Source organism: Aspergillus luchuensis, chromosome 1, assembly GCF_016861625.1.
Source record: "Aspergillus luchuensis IFO 4308 DNA, chromosome 1, nearly complete sequence".
Classification (NCBI taxonomy): Eukaryota; Fungi; Ascomycota; class Eurotiomycetes; order Eurotiales; family Aspergillaceae; genus Aspergillus; species Aspergillus luchuensis.
The window spans coordinates 2,699,592-2,717,001 of record NC_054849.1 but is presented as its reverse complement, the minus strand read 5'-3'; the positions used below and the strand labels follow the sequence as shown (position 1 = coordinate 2,717,001).

Sequence of the window (17,410 nt, the reverse complement as noted above, 5' to 3'; positions counted from 1 at the left end):
TGGACAGCGTTGCTATTGTCATTACTAGTCGTTCCTCGGATAGAGGAGCGATATGCTCATCGGCTCAGCCGACGGACCATCCGAAGCGGTCACCAGGATGACCGAGGTGTAAATCAGCAACAGCTGGATATGTTACATCAACCCTTGTGATTTATATCTACTGTCTTATCCAATAAATCACCCTTGTTTACCAATGCATCAGCAAGATGATTAGAACACGAGTGAGCGGTCCTAAGTTAGCCAGAGGCTATGCCTCGCACACCCAAGTGCCAATCAGTCGACTTGAACAACATAAAATAAACATATCCCAATTCCCTTCCACCATCCAATCACTCAGAAAGCGGTAACTACTCATATCTCGCCTATACTGAACCATTAGTGCCCTGCTAATATCCACCTTAAAGATACAATCACCCTCTAACATACGCCGAAAAAATCCTCTACAGCCACCTCGACACCACCTTCGACGAGCGCATCGAGCGCGGCAAGACCCAACTCAAATTACGCCCGCAACGTATAGCATGTCAAGATGCCACAGCCCAAATGGCTCTTATCCAGTTCATGTCCGCCGGACTAGACACAGCTGCTGTGCCTACGACGGTCCATTGTGATCATTTGATCGTCAGTCGTGACGGCGAAACGCAGGACCTCGCGCGAGCGCTCGACAATCATAAAGAGGTGTACGATTTTCTCGAGTCCGCATGTCAGAAATACAACATGGGTTTCTGGAAGCCTGGCGCAGGAATCATTCACCAGATTGTACTAGAGAACTACGCCTTCCCTAGTGGGATGATGATCGGCACGGATTCGCATACCCCCAATGCGGGAGGTCTGGGCATGATAGCTATCGGGGTCGGCGGTGCTGATGCTGTGGACGTGATGGCTGGATTGCCACTGGAGCTGCAGGCGCCCAAGGTATTGGGTGTTCGTTTGACGGGGCAGTTGTCCGGATGGGCATCGCCGAAGGATATTATCAATGCCGTTGCTGGGACGCTTTCGGTCAAGGGAGGAACAGGGTCCATTATTGAGTACTTTGGACCTGGGGCGCAGACTTTATCAGCTACTGGAATGGCAACGGTTTGCAATATGGGTGCAGAGACGGGTGCCACGACGTCCATCTTCCCTTATGCGCCGCAGATGGCGGATTATCTTCGTGCTAACCATCGCCATGAGATGGCTGATGCGGTTAAGAGCATTGCGCCGGAGCTGCAGGCTGACCAGGGGGCTGAGTATGATAATGTCATTGAGCTGGATCTGTCAACTCTCGAGCCACGCATCAATGGACCTTTCACGCCGGACTTTTCGACGCCGGTTTCGCGGTTCGGCGAAGCCGCAGCGGAGAATCAGTGGCCGGGTGAATTGACGGCAGCTTTGATTGGTTCGTGTACTAACTCTTCATTTGAAGATATGGGACGTGCAGCTAGTCTCGCTCAGCAGGCATTAGATGCAGGGTTGGAACCGAAGATGCCGCTTTTGGTATCCCCGGGTAGTGTTCAGACGCGCGAGACGTTGAAAGATGCTGGCATCTTGCCAGTCTTTGAGAGACTCGGTGCGACGATGCTTCCCAATGCCTGTGGACCATGCTGTGGGTCTTGGGATAGAGTTGACATGCCAAAGGTATAGTATTGCCATTCAACTTCCCACTTGACTTCATTTATAACGGCATAACCAGGGCACCCCTAACTCCATCATAACCTCCTACAACCGGAACTTCTCCGGTCGATTGGACTCCAACCCAGCAACCAACGTATTCCTAGCATCCCCCGAGCTCGTCATTGCAAAGGCCTTCTCCCGCGACCTATCCTTCGATCCAACCACCGACACGCTCCCTACACCATCCGACGAGCAATTCCATTTTCTCCCGCCAACCAGTGACTCCCTCCCCTCAAAGGGCTACCTCTCCTCCGACTCAGCCTACGCACCCCCGCCCGCAAACCGAGACAACATCTCCGTCAAAATTGACCCTTCATCTCTCCGCCTCCAGAAGCTCTCCCCATTCCCACCCTGGCCCGGACACGACTTCGAGAACTGCGCCATCCTGATCAAAACAGCCGGAAAATGCACAACAGACCACATTACCCCGGCCGGTCCATGGTTCCGCTACCGTGGACACCTCGAAAACATCTCCAACAACACGCTAATTGGGGCAACCAACGCCGAGAACGGCAAGGTGAACAGTATTCGGAACCAGCTCACGAAGCAAGACGGACAGGAAGTGCCCGTTACAGCACGTCACTACAAAGAAAACGGCGTGCCGTGGGTGGTCATCGCAGACCATAACTACGGCGAGGGCAGTTCGCGGGAGCATGCGGCGCTGCAGCCAAGGTATCTAGGTGGTGTGGCGATCATCGCAAAGTCCTTTGCGAGAATTCATGAAGCGAATCTGAAGAAGCAGGGATTGCTGGCGTTGACGTTTGAGAATGAGCAGGATTATGATAGGATTAGGGCCGAGGATCGGATTAGTATTATGGGGCTTGGAGAAGGGGAGTTTGTTCCGGGGAGCACTTTGAGGTTGGTGGTCAATGGAGGCGAGTGGGAAGCTGTGCTCAGACACAGTTTTACCGCGGAGCAGATTGGGTATTTTAGAAGTGGGAGTGCGTTGAACCTGATGGCAGGGAAGTAGTTACATGTTATTTATAGTCGATGTATAATAATATGCTATATCACGCTGTAAGCAAATCATAAATCGCCCAACGCCAGCACTATCCTCCGCAACGCCTCCTCAAGATACTCCCTCGGGTGCGTGAACACGATCCTGAACCACCCACTATGCTCGGATCCGAACAACACCCCACTAGCCAGGAAGACCTTCCTCTGAAGCAGAAGCTGCATCACCTTGTCGCTGATTCCGTCACCCAAATCTGCAGTCTGCTCCGGATGTAATTCGCGATACCTCTTACCAAGGTTAACCCAGAGGAAGAACGCAGCATTAACCCCCGGAGCATATTCAATTCCATTTTCCCTAAGTCGCTGAACAGCAAACGCGTATGACTCAGACATCCTCTGCCGATTAAGCTCGATATATCTCGCAGTAAAGTCCGTATCTTCAAGGACCGTAGCTGCGACGTGTTCCGAAACAGACGAGGAATAACTATACAGCGACACACCCTGCAACGCCTTGTGCAGAGTGGGGTTATTCTGGGAGATAATCACACCCAGTCTGATACCATTGGCGCCAAAGTCCTTGCTCATTCCCCACAGCGCATGGACTAGACTAGGGTCAATGATGCCAGTTGTGTCGATGGACAAGGCGGACTCGAACGGCACGGGAATATGCTCGTCAACGGTATTCTCCCACACAGACAGCGCATATATCTCATCGCTGATCAAATGAATCTGATATTTCTGACACAGCCGCATCAGCTGAATTATAGTTTCCTGGGGATAGCACCGGCCCAGCGGGTTATGCGGATGACAGAGCATCAAGGCGCGGACTTTCCGGCCGGTGTTCTGCTGGAACGCGAGAAGTGCACGCTCGTAGCAGTCCACAGCCTGGAGACTAAATGGATCGCAGTCGTCGAATTCTACAGGGACGACTGTCGCCCCAGGGCGGAGGGACATGTCTGGGATGAAGGTGCCATAGTAGGGTCGGCCCAGGAGGATGCCTTCGCCGGGATCGGTGAAAGCCCATGAGATGTGCTCAATGGCGGACGAGACACCGTTTGTGACGAGGAGGTCGTCGATGGTCAATGGTCTGAATGGGTGAAGGTGCTTGTTGAGGAATGATACCATGGCGCGTCGGAGGCGCTCTGCGCCAATGGCACCGTCATTGTAGGTGAGGTACTTGGCTGGGAGGGTGAGTTTCGTGGTGTTGATGTATTCCAGCAGGTAGTCATGCATCAGTGCGTTTTCGGCAACCCCTACATTCACGTAGCCGTCGGGTTTGGTTGTAGGACACCATGGGTTCTTGAGGATGTCCCACATCAGGTTGTTGGATGAGGAGACGACTGTGCGGGCTCGGTTGGAGAGAGGGGAGGGATCCATGTTGGTGGATGTATGGGTTGTATGCTACAATTGGGGTGGTTTGGTGATTGAGATGGGCTTTGGGTGCCAGAAGAGAAGTGAGGATGTGACACACGTGAGGGGGGAATCCACTGGATGAGGCGGATAGCTGTGGATCGATCCTTGGCAGTTCTAGGAAATCACGAAAAATTGGGCATAGGTAACTGTCGTATGAGGCTATTCAAGGGGTCGTTTTGGTACTGGTACTGTTGATGCGGAACTGATCCAGACACAGCGTAGACACCTTACATTCCACAGCTTCGATGCTCCAGAAAATTAGTGAATTACATCACGGTGAAGCAGGTGAACCGAAATCTGGTTTGTGTTTAATGGTTCGCTTAGTCTTGACTCAAGGTTGGTCGGGAACCTAATATCCCCACCATGGATGATCCGGTGGAGAAAGTTTACGGCAGATGAAGAACTGGTGTGGAATACCGGAGGGTGTGTGGTTCGGCAGACTGAACTCGGTGAAGTGGGTCATGAAGGGTTTCTCTTTGTCAAATTTTGTGGATGCTTCATGATATGGGTGACAATCACCTCTTTTAATCCACACTGAGGACAGGAATGCCAGCCTAAAGAGGGGCGATCACCGCCATCCCACTGTGGCTGGTAATCCCTTGCGGGAGACAGTTCTAGTAGGGACAGATAGTATACCTTGTGACCTCTGTGGCACATCACGCCTTAGATATCCTGTCTGATGATTGCGTCTCGAAGCATGTGCGGTGATCTATGTTCTCGGGTTGCCTTCGTATTGCGACTTTCCGGAATTTTGGTGGAGTGCCATTTTCGCATGGCTTTGAGGAACATGTTGATATGATGATAATCACCTTGACTTTGTCGCGGAAGGAATTTGAGTGGTACTAAATTTTGGAGGTGGTTAGCTAGCCGTTATGGAATTGAATTGATGGTAGATGACAGAGAACCAAATGTAGATAAGTGTGTCCGTTCCGAAAGGTTATCAAAAGAATCCATTAGATAGTAATCAGCGTGCTCAGCCCTGATATTTTATTCCAGGTTTTGGAAATGTCGAAAATATGTTGGTATTACAAGTTAACCACAGCAATTATAAGAATGATCAATTGCTGGCGTTCGAACCTTGCGGAAAGGGTATCCTTATGCCGGGGACAACAAGTCAATTATCTGGGATGTTGTCAACCATTAGCAGACAAAATTTAATACCCAAAAAGTCCGGAATACATAGTTCTGCTGTATCTGTTACTCATAGTAGCTCTCGCTAGCTTAGACATCTCACTGTCAACATGCAGACTTACCAGATATATCTGGCCTTGACTACTTACAAACGTTTGATACAAGAGGAATGAGAAACAAGCTAAGAGTCCATATTGAACTGCTATATCAAATTAATAACTAGTCTAAGAACACAAGCAGCATTGGATTGTGGTAGTGTGCACGCACTGTAGCTAACACTATGTATGCAAAGATCCATGGGGGCCGACTAGCTATCCCTCTGATAACTTCAGAATGTCCATACTATGGTTTGCGTGTTCGAAATTCATGGCGGTGACATCGTCTTCTCCAGTTCCTGTTCTCGCGGATTATCTCTGAATGGGTCTTCGAAGATGAAATCAGGATCAGGAGAGAGCGCCCGTCGAGGTTTAAGTTGGGCTCCGGGTATTCAACCCAAAATTGATTCTCCACGTCTTGACAGCTGTACTCGTCGCCACGGCGAACACGGGAATAAGCCCGTCTCGGTTGCCAAGAGGCAATAAGGGCAGCACACGTTCGAAAGTGCTCCGGAAGATCCACCTCTTGATACGACCGATGATAAGCCCGCCTACTGTAAGACTCATCTTCATCAGATCTATCGACCTTTGGCCAGTGGTTATAATCGTGATAACAAGCCCGACAGTATGTTCCAGACTCCAAGGTTTTGGTTTCATTATCCCAGTAAGGGAATGGAGCGGTAGCCATGAATTGTAATTGGTGGCAGTCGCCTTCATACCAAACAGTCACGCTCGGACGAGGATTGAGTGGAGGACGAGCGAGCGGACGTCTAATAAATGTAGACCTCCGGGGTTCCCATTCCGAGAAAGTCGCAAATTCTCTCTTCATGGTACGACGTGCTTCATGTGTTTTGCTCTGTGATCCTTCGCGCCCGTGGAGTAGCACAGCTATCGCATCACTCTGGGAGACGCTTGCCAGACGGACCCCAGGTTCCCACACACTGTGGACAATCGGAATATCCCCGAGGTCTGTCTCCTTCAGATCGAAGTAAAAACAGATGTCCTTCACGCGGGCGATCCTGTACAATGGATTGTGATAATTGCAGTTGTAACAGCAGCGCTTGAGTGTTGGAAGGTGGAGGTATGGTCCGAAATCATGGCAGGTTCGACACAAAGGTTGGGTAAACTCGTCATAGAGCTGTTCAGTGGTGTAATGGTGAGAGAGACGCATCTTGTCCATCAGATGCAGTGTTTCAAATGCCTTTTCTCTGAGCAACCGATAGGGACGGAGTGATAGAACTTGAGATTCTGATACTGCATCGACCAGAAGCAGGTTGCCCAGGCTAGCCACGTCCAAATAGAGAAGGATGTGATGGATAGGTTCAAGGGGAAGAAAATAACCAAGAAAGAGATTGAGACCAGCATTTGATTGTCTGTTGTCCTTTGACAACACATTCTCAACTGTTGGCTGCGGGGGTTGTGGCTTCTGATAATTGAAAAACCCAAAGACCTTGCTGATCGGGTTCTCGATCCGGTAAGCAAAGCCGGATGCCATGATGTAAGATATGAGACTTTAAAGAATGGTAGACTGGATTGACAGAGTGAGTTAGACTATATTGATGATGTTATATCAGGTGAGATAGAGAACAAGTCCATACCAAGGTTCAAAGTCGACACGGAGGATGCACATGTAGGGTGCACAGTTTTTTGATGGCAGGAGTGTCAAGGGACTCTCCAGATCACAACGTGAGTGAAATTTTAGACCATGAATCGTCGCGGCAACACTATGGTAGCACCAGCACGTGCAACCTCAAACAACAACTCGGACCCGAATCCAATCTGTGAAATGGTATTGCTACACAATACCGTCAATACTTGATTGACTAGTGCTGAATGCAGATTTCATTGTACAATAGGGGATTGCTTATAGAGATTTTCGACTTTCCCTGCCAGCATCTACGTTAGGCTAATATGCTATTCACGAAGCACTGTTGACTGTGATAGACAGTTACCGTTGACCCATGTTTCATATTTGGCTTGATAAGGGAGGCTGAGATGCTGTTAGTATGGACCATATGCATACTGACCGAGTTACGTGATCTTTCCCTAGTAAGATGCTCGCGAGGACATAGGAAGCACTCATTCAGGTCTGTTATGCTGACACCCTTATACAATTACTTGATGTAAAATATTCTTCAATCTTATCTATAATATGGGCTTCTTAGGTACACACTTTTCAATTTACCATCCTGATATCTCGCATGAGTGCGTCTAATAAAATCCACTATTCCTGCCTACTCTCATTCATCATATGAGCTGCGTTGTGGATGTTTCATAATATGGATGGTATAACATCTCCTTTTCCTAAAAGGGTCGCGTGCAGGGCAGGAACACCCGCGTAATGGGGAAATGATCACTGCGACTGTTGGTGGAAATGGAAATCGCTTGCGGGAAGCAGTTAAATCAGTGGCAACAATAGCATACCTGATGATTCCAGTGACATATCGCGATTTGGATCACCCATATAGTGAAATTCGTCTGGGAGGAAAAGTTACTTATATGTTAGTGTCAAGCACGATAGAGTCACAGACATAAGAGGGTTGTGAAATAGATTCTATACAAATGTTTTCTATCGCTTGAGCGACACTGGTTGACATCACCGTACTCGCCTAGAATATGTAGCACAAGGTACAAAAACGGGACTGGTTGCCGGTGACTGCATGTCCACATTCAGAGTGATTTCAGACGTCGGAGTAGAGAGACGCAATCACAGTGGCCCAACACAAAAGGTTGATCGACGGGACGCAGGGGATATGGAAACAATGAGTTCAACCGCTGCTCTTTCACCAAAGTTTATGGCCAGGGAAAGGTTATCCCAGAATCTGACAGGGACAACGAGCGTAACATGGAGGACGGTCAATGGGTCCGAACTTCTATAAGGGATGTGGTTTTTTGGAAGTATACATCGACGGCGTAATTTCATTGATGGGGCACAATTGAGCTTTCTTGAGCTACTTTGAACATCCAGTACAGATTCAGACGTTGGAATGGCACTGATTGAAGACAGCTAACTAGTAGAGTGGGTAATATAAGAGAATTTGCTCTTGTCTTTACGCCAGATAACTTTGAAGCTTCCGCAGTAAGGGAGCGGGATGGGAATAGTAGACCGTTCTCCTACAAATGGTGATGGTGATAGTAAGCCATTCTACCTATTCCAATAAGACGTTCAAATCTAAATTTTCTTCAGCATAAGCCGAGTTCAGAGCAAATTATACAACGTACAGGCGAACTACCCATCAGTTGCCTCGACGCAAGCTTCTGCTATCTGGTCAACCGCATGATCACGCGCTTGGACGGTTAAAAGGCCAGTTTGAACCAGACTTCCAAGGTGTCCAGAATATTGGGAGTATGAAAGGGCGTATCGGCATTTTAATGATGTGCCTGGGTGGCTAGATTAGTTGATCTCTTTTTACCCTGGAAGTACTCTGAAGAGATAGTGGCGATGTCATATTTATCTAAATACAGCCGTTGAATGGTCGATATGATCCATTACGTTAACTACTACCAAGAAAGCACCATCCCGACGCACGATGTCACCCACCACAATCGACAAAGATATCGCATTACTTCAACTAAGCCAAATGCCGGTGCCGTAAACCTCGCATCTGCATGATCCTCGTGTTCTTCCTGAATCACGAGCATCGGGGTCGAAAGATACCATAGCCCGTCCCGCGTATTGTCCGGAGCACAGTTATTTCCAAAAGAAGGCTCTTGGTTCCCGGCACATATCAGAAAAGATGCCCCTCATCTGAAATGGACTAGTTACCATCATGAGGACGCAGCTCAGGGTTCATCTCCACTGCGTGGACGCTTAGACACGTCTCAACATGCTGAGGTAAATCGGCCTCTCGATAGGCTCGAAAGGAAGATTCCCAGCCTAATGGGCAAGGTTCTTCGCAGCCCCAAGGCCCACGCCCATCGGATAGTACCGTCTCTCTCCAGAAGTAAGCGCAAGCGGTACAGTAGACTCCTGCATCTGTAGCCTGTGCCCGCTTGTCCCAGTAGGGGAACGGCACCGTGGCCATGAACTTCATGCGATTCCTTTTCCTCTCGCTCCAGAAACATCCGCCCCCAGGAATCCCGTGCCGTTGGTATGGCGTCGGTTCAACTTCAGATAAATAGACACCTTCTCCTTCGATTATATGGACAGTTGTGTCTAGTATCTCTGCCTCCTCCGGCCCATAAAGCTTGGATACAAGGTTCTTGCACTGCGAGATGTTTGCCATGCAGTCGTGGGGGTCATGAAGCCAAATATTGTGGACAAGTTGGATGTCGTTCAGGTCCCCTTTCTCAATTCCGAAGTAGTAGCAGATTTTCTTGACAGATCCCAGTCCGTACGACTTATTGTATAAGTTGCATTCATAGCAACATCTTTGCATAGTTGGAATGTAGAGGAACGGCCCAAAATTTGGGCACGTTCTGCACTTAGGCTGACAGAATTCCTTAAAGATCTGTCCAATGGTGTAGTGTGGAGAAAGTCTCATCTGGCGCATCAAATTGAGAGTCTCGTGCGCATGGGTTTTGAGGACGGGGTAATCCAGCATGGTTTCCACCTGCTCCTTAGTCTTGCTGTTGACTAGGAGCATCATTCCTATGGACCTCAGATCCAGGAATCTAAGTATTTCATGGGCCAGTTCGAGAGGAATTGTAAACCCAAGAAATATATTGGCTTCATAGTTAAATCCTTCCTTGGATTTAGATATTTTCGGCACTGGAAGGGTCATTTTCTTCGGTGCTACTGGCCTTTGATAGCCTTCCAGGAGGAGGATCTCCGTGACTGGGTCCTGGGCCCGAAATCCGTCCCCGTTCGCCACTGAGAGAGATCGGTTCATCTTGAGTAGGTAAGATTTGGCCAATCGAGCGTATGCGATGCTATCGAAACGGGGCTCCATCATGTGCGGAGGGGTAGGTTCACAGTGAAGTTTGCAGGCGTCAATGATGAACTGCACAGTTGTATGTTGTTGAGAAAGATTTAGTGTTTTCAGGATCACAACAGATGTCACCCTTTATATTTTGCATCGCCGCGGCGACACGTTGCTAGCACACAATACGTTAACCGAAGAACAAATTATGACGTGGTAATCCCAACTTTGACAATGCAATACCTTAAAGACCTTAGGATACAATGAGTGTCTAGTCATTTCATCCGCTATTGTCTAATACGAGTAATCCTTTGGAGTTCTGAATGCTTATGCTGACACCTACAGGGAGGCTGAAATTGCCAGTGTGGAAGCATTGCTAGTTGCGTTTGTATAGTTGGGGCTGGTGCACAGTTCCCCCCAAAACTGATCAAAGACTTTCAGATGGTGGTCAGAATCGGCGATGCGGATAATGTCTTCACGTTCTGTTCTGAGAGATTGTAGTAAACTTGTAAACGAGTCTCCCGGGCTAAGGTCTCCATACTGCCTTTCTGATCTAATAACTGCTACATGCATGTTACTAATGTGCGCTTCTTGAATACATTTACAGTTATTTGTCTTGCCATTCATCAATAGTGTGCCCCATCTCAGCGACAATGCACTGATAGTTTTACCCTTCTTGAGATTGAATTAGAGTTTTGGCAGCTTCTTCGATCTATGGTCGTTAATGTTCGTTCACTATAAATGGTAGGTAGGATAACATACCGTGCCGCAAATCTTGTTAATCTCGAACAGCTTGGTAGCATTTGGAGAGCTTTTGGCTTTGATACATCGTGCATATCGACTGACGAAACGACATAGCCCCGGCAAGCCTTGTGTGCACTCGAGCATTAACTGACACGCATCGCCCCTGCTGATCTTGATGTTGACATTCCGTTCAAACAGAGCGGGATTGCTGAAGCATAGTTCCAGTGTCGCAATAGCCATGCACTGAGGCACAACGCAGAAATTGAAGATGCTCTGCTCATTCAACCCAGCCAGATAAATGAGACATTCCTTGACATGCTCAAGTGCGTTGAGAATCATCTCAGAACTGCACTCTATGGCCGCCTCACGATTCTCTGGCTTGAACAAATCTGCAAAGTTGCTGACGTACTTAGACCATATCTGACGGGGCCAGAACCGACGATTGTCTTCGTGATCTTCACTGACGTCGCGGATGATGTTGGTCTTCTGCAGAAAGAGACTCATTGACCGAGGTAAAGTTGGGTTGTCGAGTAATGACGAGTTGCAAAGTCGCGCTTCGATGAAGAAGCGGGTAAGACCCTCACCGACACAGCCGGCAACATAATAGCAGTACAGCTCATACTCTGCTATAGTCATGACGCTGGTATTATCTGGACGGCCTAGGGTAACCTTGTGGCAGAAGTCGGCCATTCCGTTACCCATTATTTTAGTGATGTCCTTGATAATGTGTTTGTAGGTTGGCTTCAAAGCTTTATACTCTTTGATAACGTGATGGAAGTGAACAAGCAGTTCGCGGTCCTTCTCTTCGGGACGGTTGCCATCGTATGTCCACCCGTCCTTCATTAGTATATTCTCGAAACCACGAAGCAAGGCCTCCTTGGCCTTTACAGGAATAGAAGGGTCGTCTTCTATGGTGTCGAGACCGCGGAGGACAAGGTAGAAGATACAAATCGGGACGAGCAGTTCGGAGTGGAGCTCCTTAATGATAACGCTGAAGCTCCGGCTGGTTTGATCAAGAAAGTTGAAACAAGCCTGCCGAGATTCGCTTTCACTTATGATATTGGATCGATGATTTGGGTTGTGTTGGGTCATCCTATGATCGCGAAAATGTATTCCGTCAGCTATCAATGGTAGGACAATGGGTGTGGGATGATCACCATTGCAGAACATTCGTCAAATGAAATGAATGAAACACATAGTAAAGAGCATTGCTAATTGATTCCATCTTTATTGATATACAAATAAGGGAACGACGTTTGCAATGGCCAGATTTCACATGGTTTGGACTCTAGGGGGCTCTTAAGGGTATAGAAAGTGGAGGCGGAGCGGAGTGGGATTCACATCCCGCTAATTTAGTTGCGGGAGCGGATTTCGAATTTTCAACCCCCCGAAATCCGTCCACCGGAGGGTGCAGCTAATTCCAGGAACTCTACATTCGCGGTGCAGCGGCGCCTGAATTCCCATTGGACTATCCAGTGTCTCAATTATACTTCGCATTTCTTTGCTGAATTAGATGGAAAAGACAGCACGTAATAATGGAAAACCGGCCGCATACGGCCGAGCATGCGTCAACTGTGCTCGCGTCAAACGCAAATGCATGCTGCGAGCCAATGGAGATGGATGTGAAAGGTAATCCGCCTCTCGAAAACACCATTGGCGATCGTTGGCTCATTACATGGTCAGATGCTTTCGGCTCCAAGTAGAATGTAACCCTTCTCCTACCGTCCGCAGGAGTGGCTGGAGACCCAACGGCTCTCAAGCTGCTCGTCTGGAGCAGAAGTTAGACGGGCTCGTTTCATTATTGAAAGCTCGCCAGGGTAGCCTTGAACCCGAAGAAACTGCTTCGTCATCAGGGTCCTTTATATCAGCTCCCTCTCGCGCTTCAGTGCCTGCAGATCGTGGGTCGCATGCACAACCGCTTGTTGGTGATCTTGACAGAGTAGCTACAGATCAAGGCGACAAATATTCGGCTAATACCTCACAAAGCTGGAGCCTATTCCCACACAGCCATTCCGACGTTCTCGATCCATCGTCTCGCGATGCAAAACAACATTTCAAAGTATTCTTCAGTCACTATACCGAATTTCTCCCTCTTCTATACCTTGAGAATGGGTCGACCTCAGAAAAGCTGTACCGAGAGTCACCATTCCTCTGGCTATGTATAATGGCTGTGACATCTACAGATGCAAAAGAACAGATCAGTCTAGCAAAGACGGTTCGAGAGGTTGCCGCTCGTGAGGTAATCGTAGAAGGCAAATGTACCATGGATCTGTTGCACGGTCTCCTGTGTTTCATCGGCTGGTCAGTTTTCCTTATCACACTTTCAGTAACCGAATGACTTATTGTGATCTATAGGGGACACTTTCGCTTCTCTATGGGATCACTTCTTACTATTTTGTCTCAGCTGTGCACTGCTTTGACGGTCGATCTGCAACTTCGAAGCCGGCATTGCGGAGAGGGTAATCTAATTCATATGTTTCCTCGACCGCTTGCATCTCAGATTCAGGGAGCTACAGACAGGTTCCAGCCGAGGAGCATCGCAATTGCACGGACGGCATTGGCTTGCTACTTTCTCACATCATGGTTAGCAATTCATTGAACTATTAAGAATACCGCTAATAGCAAACCCAGCGTTGCAACGTTTCAAACAGTTGGGGAGAGCTTGGCATGGTCACCATACCTCGAAGAGTGTCTGAAAATGTTACAAGGCTCAAAATGTGTTCGGGGCGACGAGCTGCTGGTGCACATGATCAAGCTTCAGCGCATAACGAGCAAGGTCACTGATGTCCGTATGCAACTAAGAGATAACGACAGCGAACAAAGTACGCGTCTTATTTATCCATACATATTTGCCCTCAACGCTCAACTAGACGAGACGAAAGGGCAATTGCCCCCTCACCTGGCCACGAATAGTACGTCTACTGCCACTCCTGATTCGACTGCATAACAGCCCTCACTGATACTCCATAGAGATGCTGGAAGCGATGTCCCTGCACACAGAAATCTGCATCAATGACCTTATCTTTACGCGCCTTGGGCATTCCCCTCTTCTAACTGATACCAGCAGCATGGAGGCCCTTCTTAATTGCCTCAATGCGGCGAAACGCGCAGTGGATATCATGTTCAACTTCGAGCCAACCGAGTATACATACTTCCCCTTCTTTCTGTGGAGGCAATTCCGAACCGTAATTTTGACCCTCATTCGACTCGCATCCTTCGAAGATCCGGCGTGGGACGTGAATATGGTTCGACGAACTGTAGACATTGCGTCTATTCTTGACAAGACTGCTGAGAACCTAAGCAATGTACCAACCAACGTGGATGATGGTATCACTGACCACGAAAATGTGGTTTCGAAATCATTAGCCTGGGTGAACAAGATGAGGTCTTGCTTACTCGCAATTTATGGCCAGTCAACAGATGCCCAGGCCCCAACCTCTGAACTTCAGAGCTCAATGGGCATACCAGGCATGGAAACGTTGCTACATAGGCAGCCATCCCAGGAAGAGGCTTCAACCATAGACATATTCTCATCACTCGATCATGAACTCTTTGGCGACGATGTTTTTGGGTGGTGGCCGCCCTTATATTCGGGGAATGGGCTATAAATCTTGCTTATGGAAAGCGTTTGGTGTATAACTTCATATGCTTTATTATACAATACTTTTCCTTCCTTCTTCTATTCTTGTCCATCAAGTTCCCCCTCTCACCAACTCTGTTAGCCTATTTTACCTCAGCATAAACATCCAACGCATCGTGCAACCTCCCAAAAACACCTCCATGCCACCCCCTCAACTGCTCCCACTCCGTCGACGGCAACGTAACCCTCGACATCCTCAACCACCCACCCACAATAAAGTCGGCATGACTAGGCCTCTGCCCCAGCAAAAACGGCCCACTAGTGTCCCTCTCAAACATCTTCGCCAAGTCCCCAAGCATATCCCGGAACGAACTCAACACCTGCTCCCTCTTCTCCCCGTCAAGAGCAAAATCATCCCACGACTTAAACCCCGCCCGCCGAACAAACTCCGCCTTACTCTCCTCCGCCGTCTCCGGATCAAACGGCATCTTCTGCACCATCAACAAAGTGTGCACACTAAACGCCGCGTCGACATTATTATTGAACCTTGCGTAATCCGCATACTCGGTATCGTTTCGCTCCGATAGCGGTACCAGCACCTTCAGCTCCTCTTTCAGCTCGTAATCCAGGTTCTGTGGAGGGAAGAGATCCCCGTCTCCAGAAGCGGGATAGGTCTTTTGTAGGTAGACGGCGATATCAAAGGAGTCGCCGATGAGGGAGTTTGTGGTAGGGTCGGAGAGGATGGGGAGGGTGTAGAAGTCGCTACCGTCGGCGAATTTGCGACATGCGGGGAGGTTCAGGCTGCGGCGGACTTTGGATACTTCGGGGAGCTTGACCCACGTTGTGGAGTAGGGGGCGTTTTTGAAGTTAAGGGCCAGGCGCGCTTTCCAGGGGTTTACCGCAGCGGCGTTGCGGGTTACTGGGGGCCGCATGGCGATGTCGTAGAAGGTCATTGTTGGGGTGGGGTTGGAGGTGGTGGTTGTGGTTGCCATTGTGGATGGTGGGGAGGTCATGCAATAATTGAGGGTTATAGTTGGTGAAATTCGTGTGTATGAGGCTGATCGATTGGGAGGTTAGGTAGTATAATGTGTAATTGAGCTCTTGGATGGGAATTTCAGGTGATGTTCATGAGGATTGAGGTTAAGTTATATAGCTGGGCCTGCAGGGTAACGTCACGTGGAATGGGAAGCTCGGGTGGGGCAGAGTCCCCGAATCTGGAGATCCTCAGGTAAGAGAAGTGACAAAGTGTAAATTTTGAGTCTTTCCATGGCTAATTCTGGAAACTGCAAGCAGTTTGGGCGCAGGAGTGGGCTGTGCTATGATCATGATTTGGTGTGTTCATCTCGACTCAGAATGACTCATGCCCACTCATGCTCGCCAAGTGGGTCCGTGTGGAGTACTGTCCCCACTCTCCGATTGATCTGGAGCTTTGAGAGGCATGGGTTTCTTCAACGTCATAGAGTCCAGAAATCTCCTTTTTATGCTGCATTGGGTGTGCTTATGCAGCAGACATCTCAGAGTCTAAACGAAGCTTTTCATCGCATGAGCTATACATGGGAATTTGCTCTACTCTTCTGTATCCCGCCCGTTGGTAAATTCTCAGGAATGAAATTGCTCTGGTACGGCTAACTCTCCAATATCATAGATCTAAAAGCCGGTTTCAGCTGTGAGGAACAATTATCAAATGACAGCGACCAGGTGCTTCGGCCCTTTTGAGAACTACAGAGTCTCAAGTATTCTTCGCACACCGGCAAAATCAAGTTCATCCATCGTCTCCTGCCACAGCTGCTCAATAGATTGCTTCCCCTCGGGCGTATACAACGATGCATTAAACCTGAACATACGTGGGTCAGTCATGATGTGAGAAATCCAAAAGAAGTCGGCAATACATACGGCTCAATCTTCCAACTCATCAGAAAGCACCCATGCGACTCCTTCCCTTTTAGTACAGCAGCATCAACATACGTCGATGCACCAACTTTGACTGTCCTTCCTGTCAATGCTCCAAATACCGCCAACCCAGCCTTCGCATAAGCAGGCGAATCTCGCCCCAGGTCCGTGCCTTTCACGAAGGCTGGATCTGCAAGGTTAACAATCACATCATCTGCGGCGACATATTCAGCCAGCTTATAGAGAAACGCATGAGCTAAAAGTTTTGACATGCAGTAACTGCTATTGACGTCAAATGTATCTCGGCGGTCGAACAACTTCAGAAGTGGCGCATCCTTCACGTCAGGTAAGCTTGGCAGAAGCGATAATGCCGCACTGACAATAGTCAATCGGCCCGACACTCCCCTCGGAGATTTCTTCTTCAAGCTGGGAAGAAGTAGGATGGCTAAGAACATGGTTGAGAGATAGTTGACTTGGATTGTTTCCTCGTGGCCGGTGTTCGGATTGGTGGTGAACTGGGCTTGTCTCACCCCAGCATTGAGGATAGCAATATCTAGGCGAGGAAGATGGTTTTCGACCCGCTTTGCAAAGCTTTGTATGGAGACATATGAGCTCATGTCAAGTGGCCATACATCTATTGTTGACGTGGGATTAACGGCTCGAAGCTTAGCTGCTGCGGCTTCCCCCTTTTGGGGAGAGCGAACAGCGAGGATCAAGTGGCTCAGTTGAAGGGATAGAAGCTGGAATGCACACTCATACCCCAGTCCACTGTTTCCTCCAGTGATTATGGCAACTTGACCAGAGAGGTTTGTGGTTGAGGGCGGCCAGTTGGGCTTGGCACAGAATTGGTTATAGAAGAACACATTGGGGAAGAAGGGAGCGGTCGATGGGGGGAGGTCCTTTGAGGCCATTGTGGGTGGAATAGGAATTTCTAAGAGAAACTGCAGATGATCTCAAGTAGAAAGTATTATCTTTGAAGTAGCCTGTCTAGTTCTCTTAATACCAGTTCCTGATGGTCCTATATATCACGGTCATCAGCCACTAAGCCCAAAGCGGCACCCAATGTCCGCGGACTTAAGCCGGGTGTT

The 17,410-nt window shown here is 48.7% G+C and overlaps 8 protein-coding genes across 8 annotated transcripts; 2 read left to right on the top strand and 6 right to left on the bottom strand.

The window, feature by feature from the left end:
* Positions 1-52: 52 nt before the first annotated feature.
* ACO1_1 (aconitate hydratase mitochondrial) lies at positions 53-2,623 on the top strand (the record flags this gene model as incomplete). The annotated part of the gene is made up of 3 exons (XM_041692690.1): positions 53-108; positions 405-1,617; positions 1,673-2,623. 3 exons carry the CDS (start codon positions 53-55, stop codon positions 2,621-2,623), a joined length of 2,220 nt encoding a protein of 739 aa, XP_041537653.1.
* A 56-nt stretch (positions 2,624-2,679) lies between these two features.
* AKAW2_10932S (putative aminotransferase) lies at positions 2,680-3,984 on the bottom strand (the record flags this gene model as incomplete). Its single annotated transcript, XM_041692679.1, has 1 exon — positions 2,680-3,984. One exon carries the CDS (start codon positions 3,982-3,984, stop codon positions 2,680-2,682), a length of 1,305 nt encoding a protein of 434 aa, XP_041537652.1.
* Positions 3,985-5,493: 1,509 nt separating this feature from the next.
* Positions 5,494-6,741, bottom strand: AKAW2_10931S (uncharacterized protein; the record flags this gene model as incomplete). Its single annotated transcript, XM_041692668.1, has 1 exon — positions 5,494-6,741. One exon carries the CDS (start codon positions 6,739-6,741, stop codon positions 5,494-5,496), a length of 1,248 nt encoding a protein of 415 aa, XP_041537651.1.
* A 2,263-nt stretch (positions 6,742-9,004) lies between these two features.
* On the bottom strand, positions 9,005-9,835 carry AKAW2_10930S (uncharacterized protein; the record flags this gene model as incomplete). Its single annotated transcript, XM_041692657.1, has 1 exon — positions 9,005-9,835. The coding sequence occupies one exon, from the start codon at positions 9,833-9,835 to the stop codon at positions 9,005-9,007; it is 831 nt and encodes a 276-aa protein (XP_041537650.1).
* Positions 9,836-10,775: 940 nt separating this feature from the next.
* ERG9_1 (bifunctional farnesyl-diphosphate farnesyltransferase/squalene synthase) lies at positions 10,776-12,077 on the bottom strand (the record flags this gene model as incomplete). The annotated part of the gene is made up of 3 exons (XM_041692645.1): positions 10,776-10,820; positions 10,871-11,945; positions 12,010-12,077. 3 exons carry the CDS (start codon positions 12,075-12,077, stop codon positions 10,776-10,778), a joined length of 1,188 nt encoding a protein of 395 aa, XP_041537649.1.
* A 288-nt stretch (positions 12,078-12,365) lies between these two features.
* On the top strand, positions 12,366-14,460 carry AKAW2_10928A (Zn(II)2Cys6 transcription factor; the record flags this gene model as incomplete). The annotated part of the gene is made up of 5 exons (XM_041692634.1): positions 12,366-12,481; positions 12,536-13,153; positions 13,208-13,435; positions 13,484-13,764; positions 13,823-14,460. The coding sequence occupies 5 exons, from the start codon at positions 12,366-12,368 to the stop codon at positions 14,458-14,460; spliced, it is 1,881 nt and encodes a 626-aa protein (XP_041537648.1).
* A 115-nt stretch (positions 14,461-14,575) lies between these two features.
* On the bottom strand, positions 14,576-15,445 carry AKAW2_10927S (uncharacterized protein; the record flags this gene model as incomplete). Its single annotated transcript, XM_041692623.1, has 1 exon — positions 14,576-15,445. One exon carries the CDS (start codon positions 15,443-15,445, stop codon positions 14,576-14,578), a length of 870 nt encoding a protein of 289 aa, XP_041537647.1.
* A 706-nt stretch (positions 15,446-16,151) lies between these two features.
* Positions 16,152-17,233, bottom strand: AKAW2_10926S (putative secondary metabolism biosynthetic enzyme; the record flags this gene model as incomplete). The annotated part of the gene is made up of 2 exons (XM_041692612.1): positions 16,152-16,266; positions 16,326-17,233. 2 exons carry the CDS (start codon positions 17,231-17,233, stop codon positions 16,152-16,154), a joined length of 1,023 nt encoding a protein of 340 aa, XP_041537646.1.
* Between the last annotated feature and the right edge of the window lie 177 nt (positions 17,234-17,410).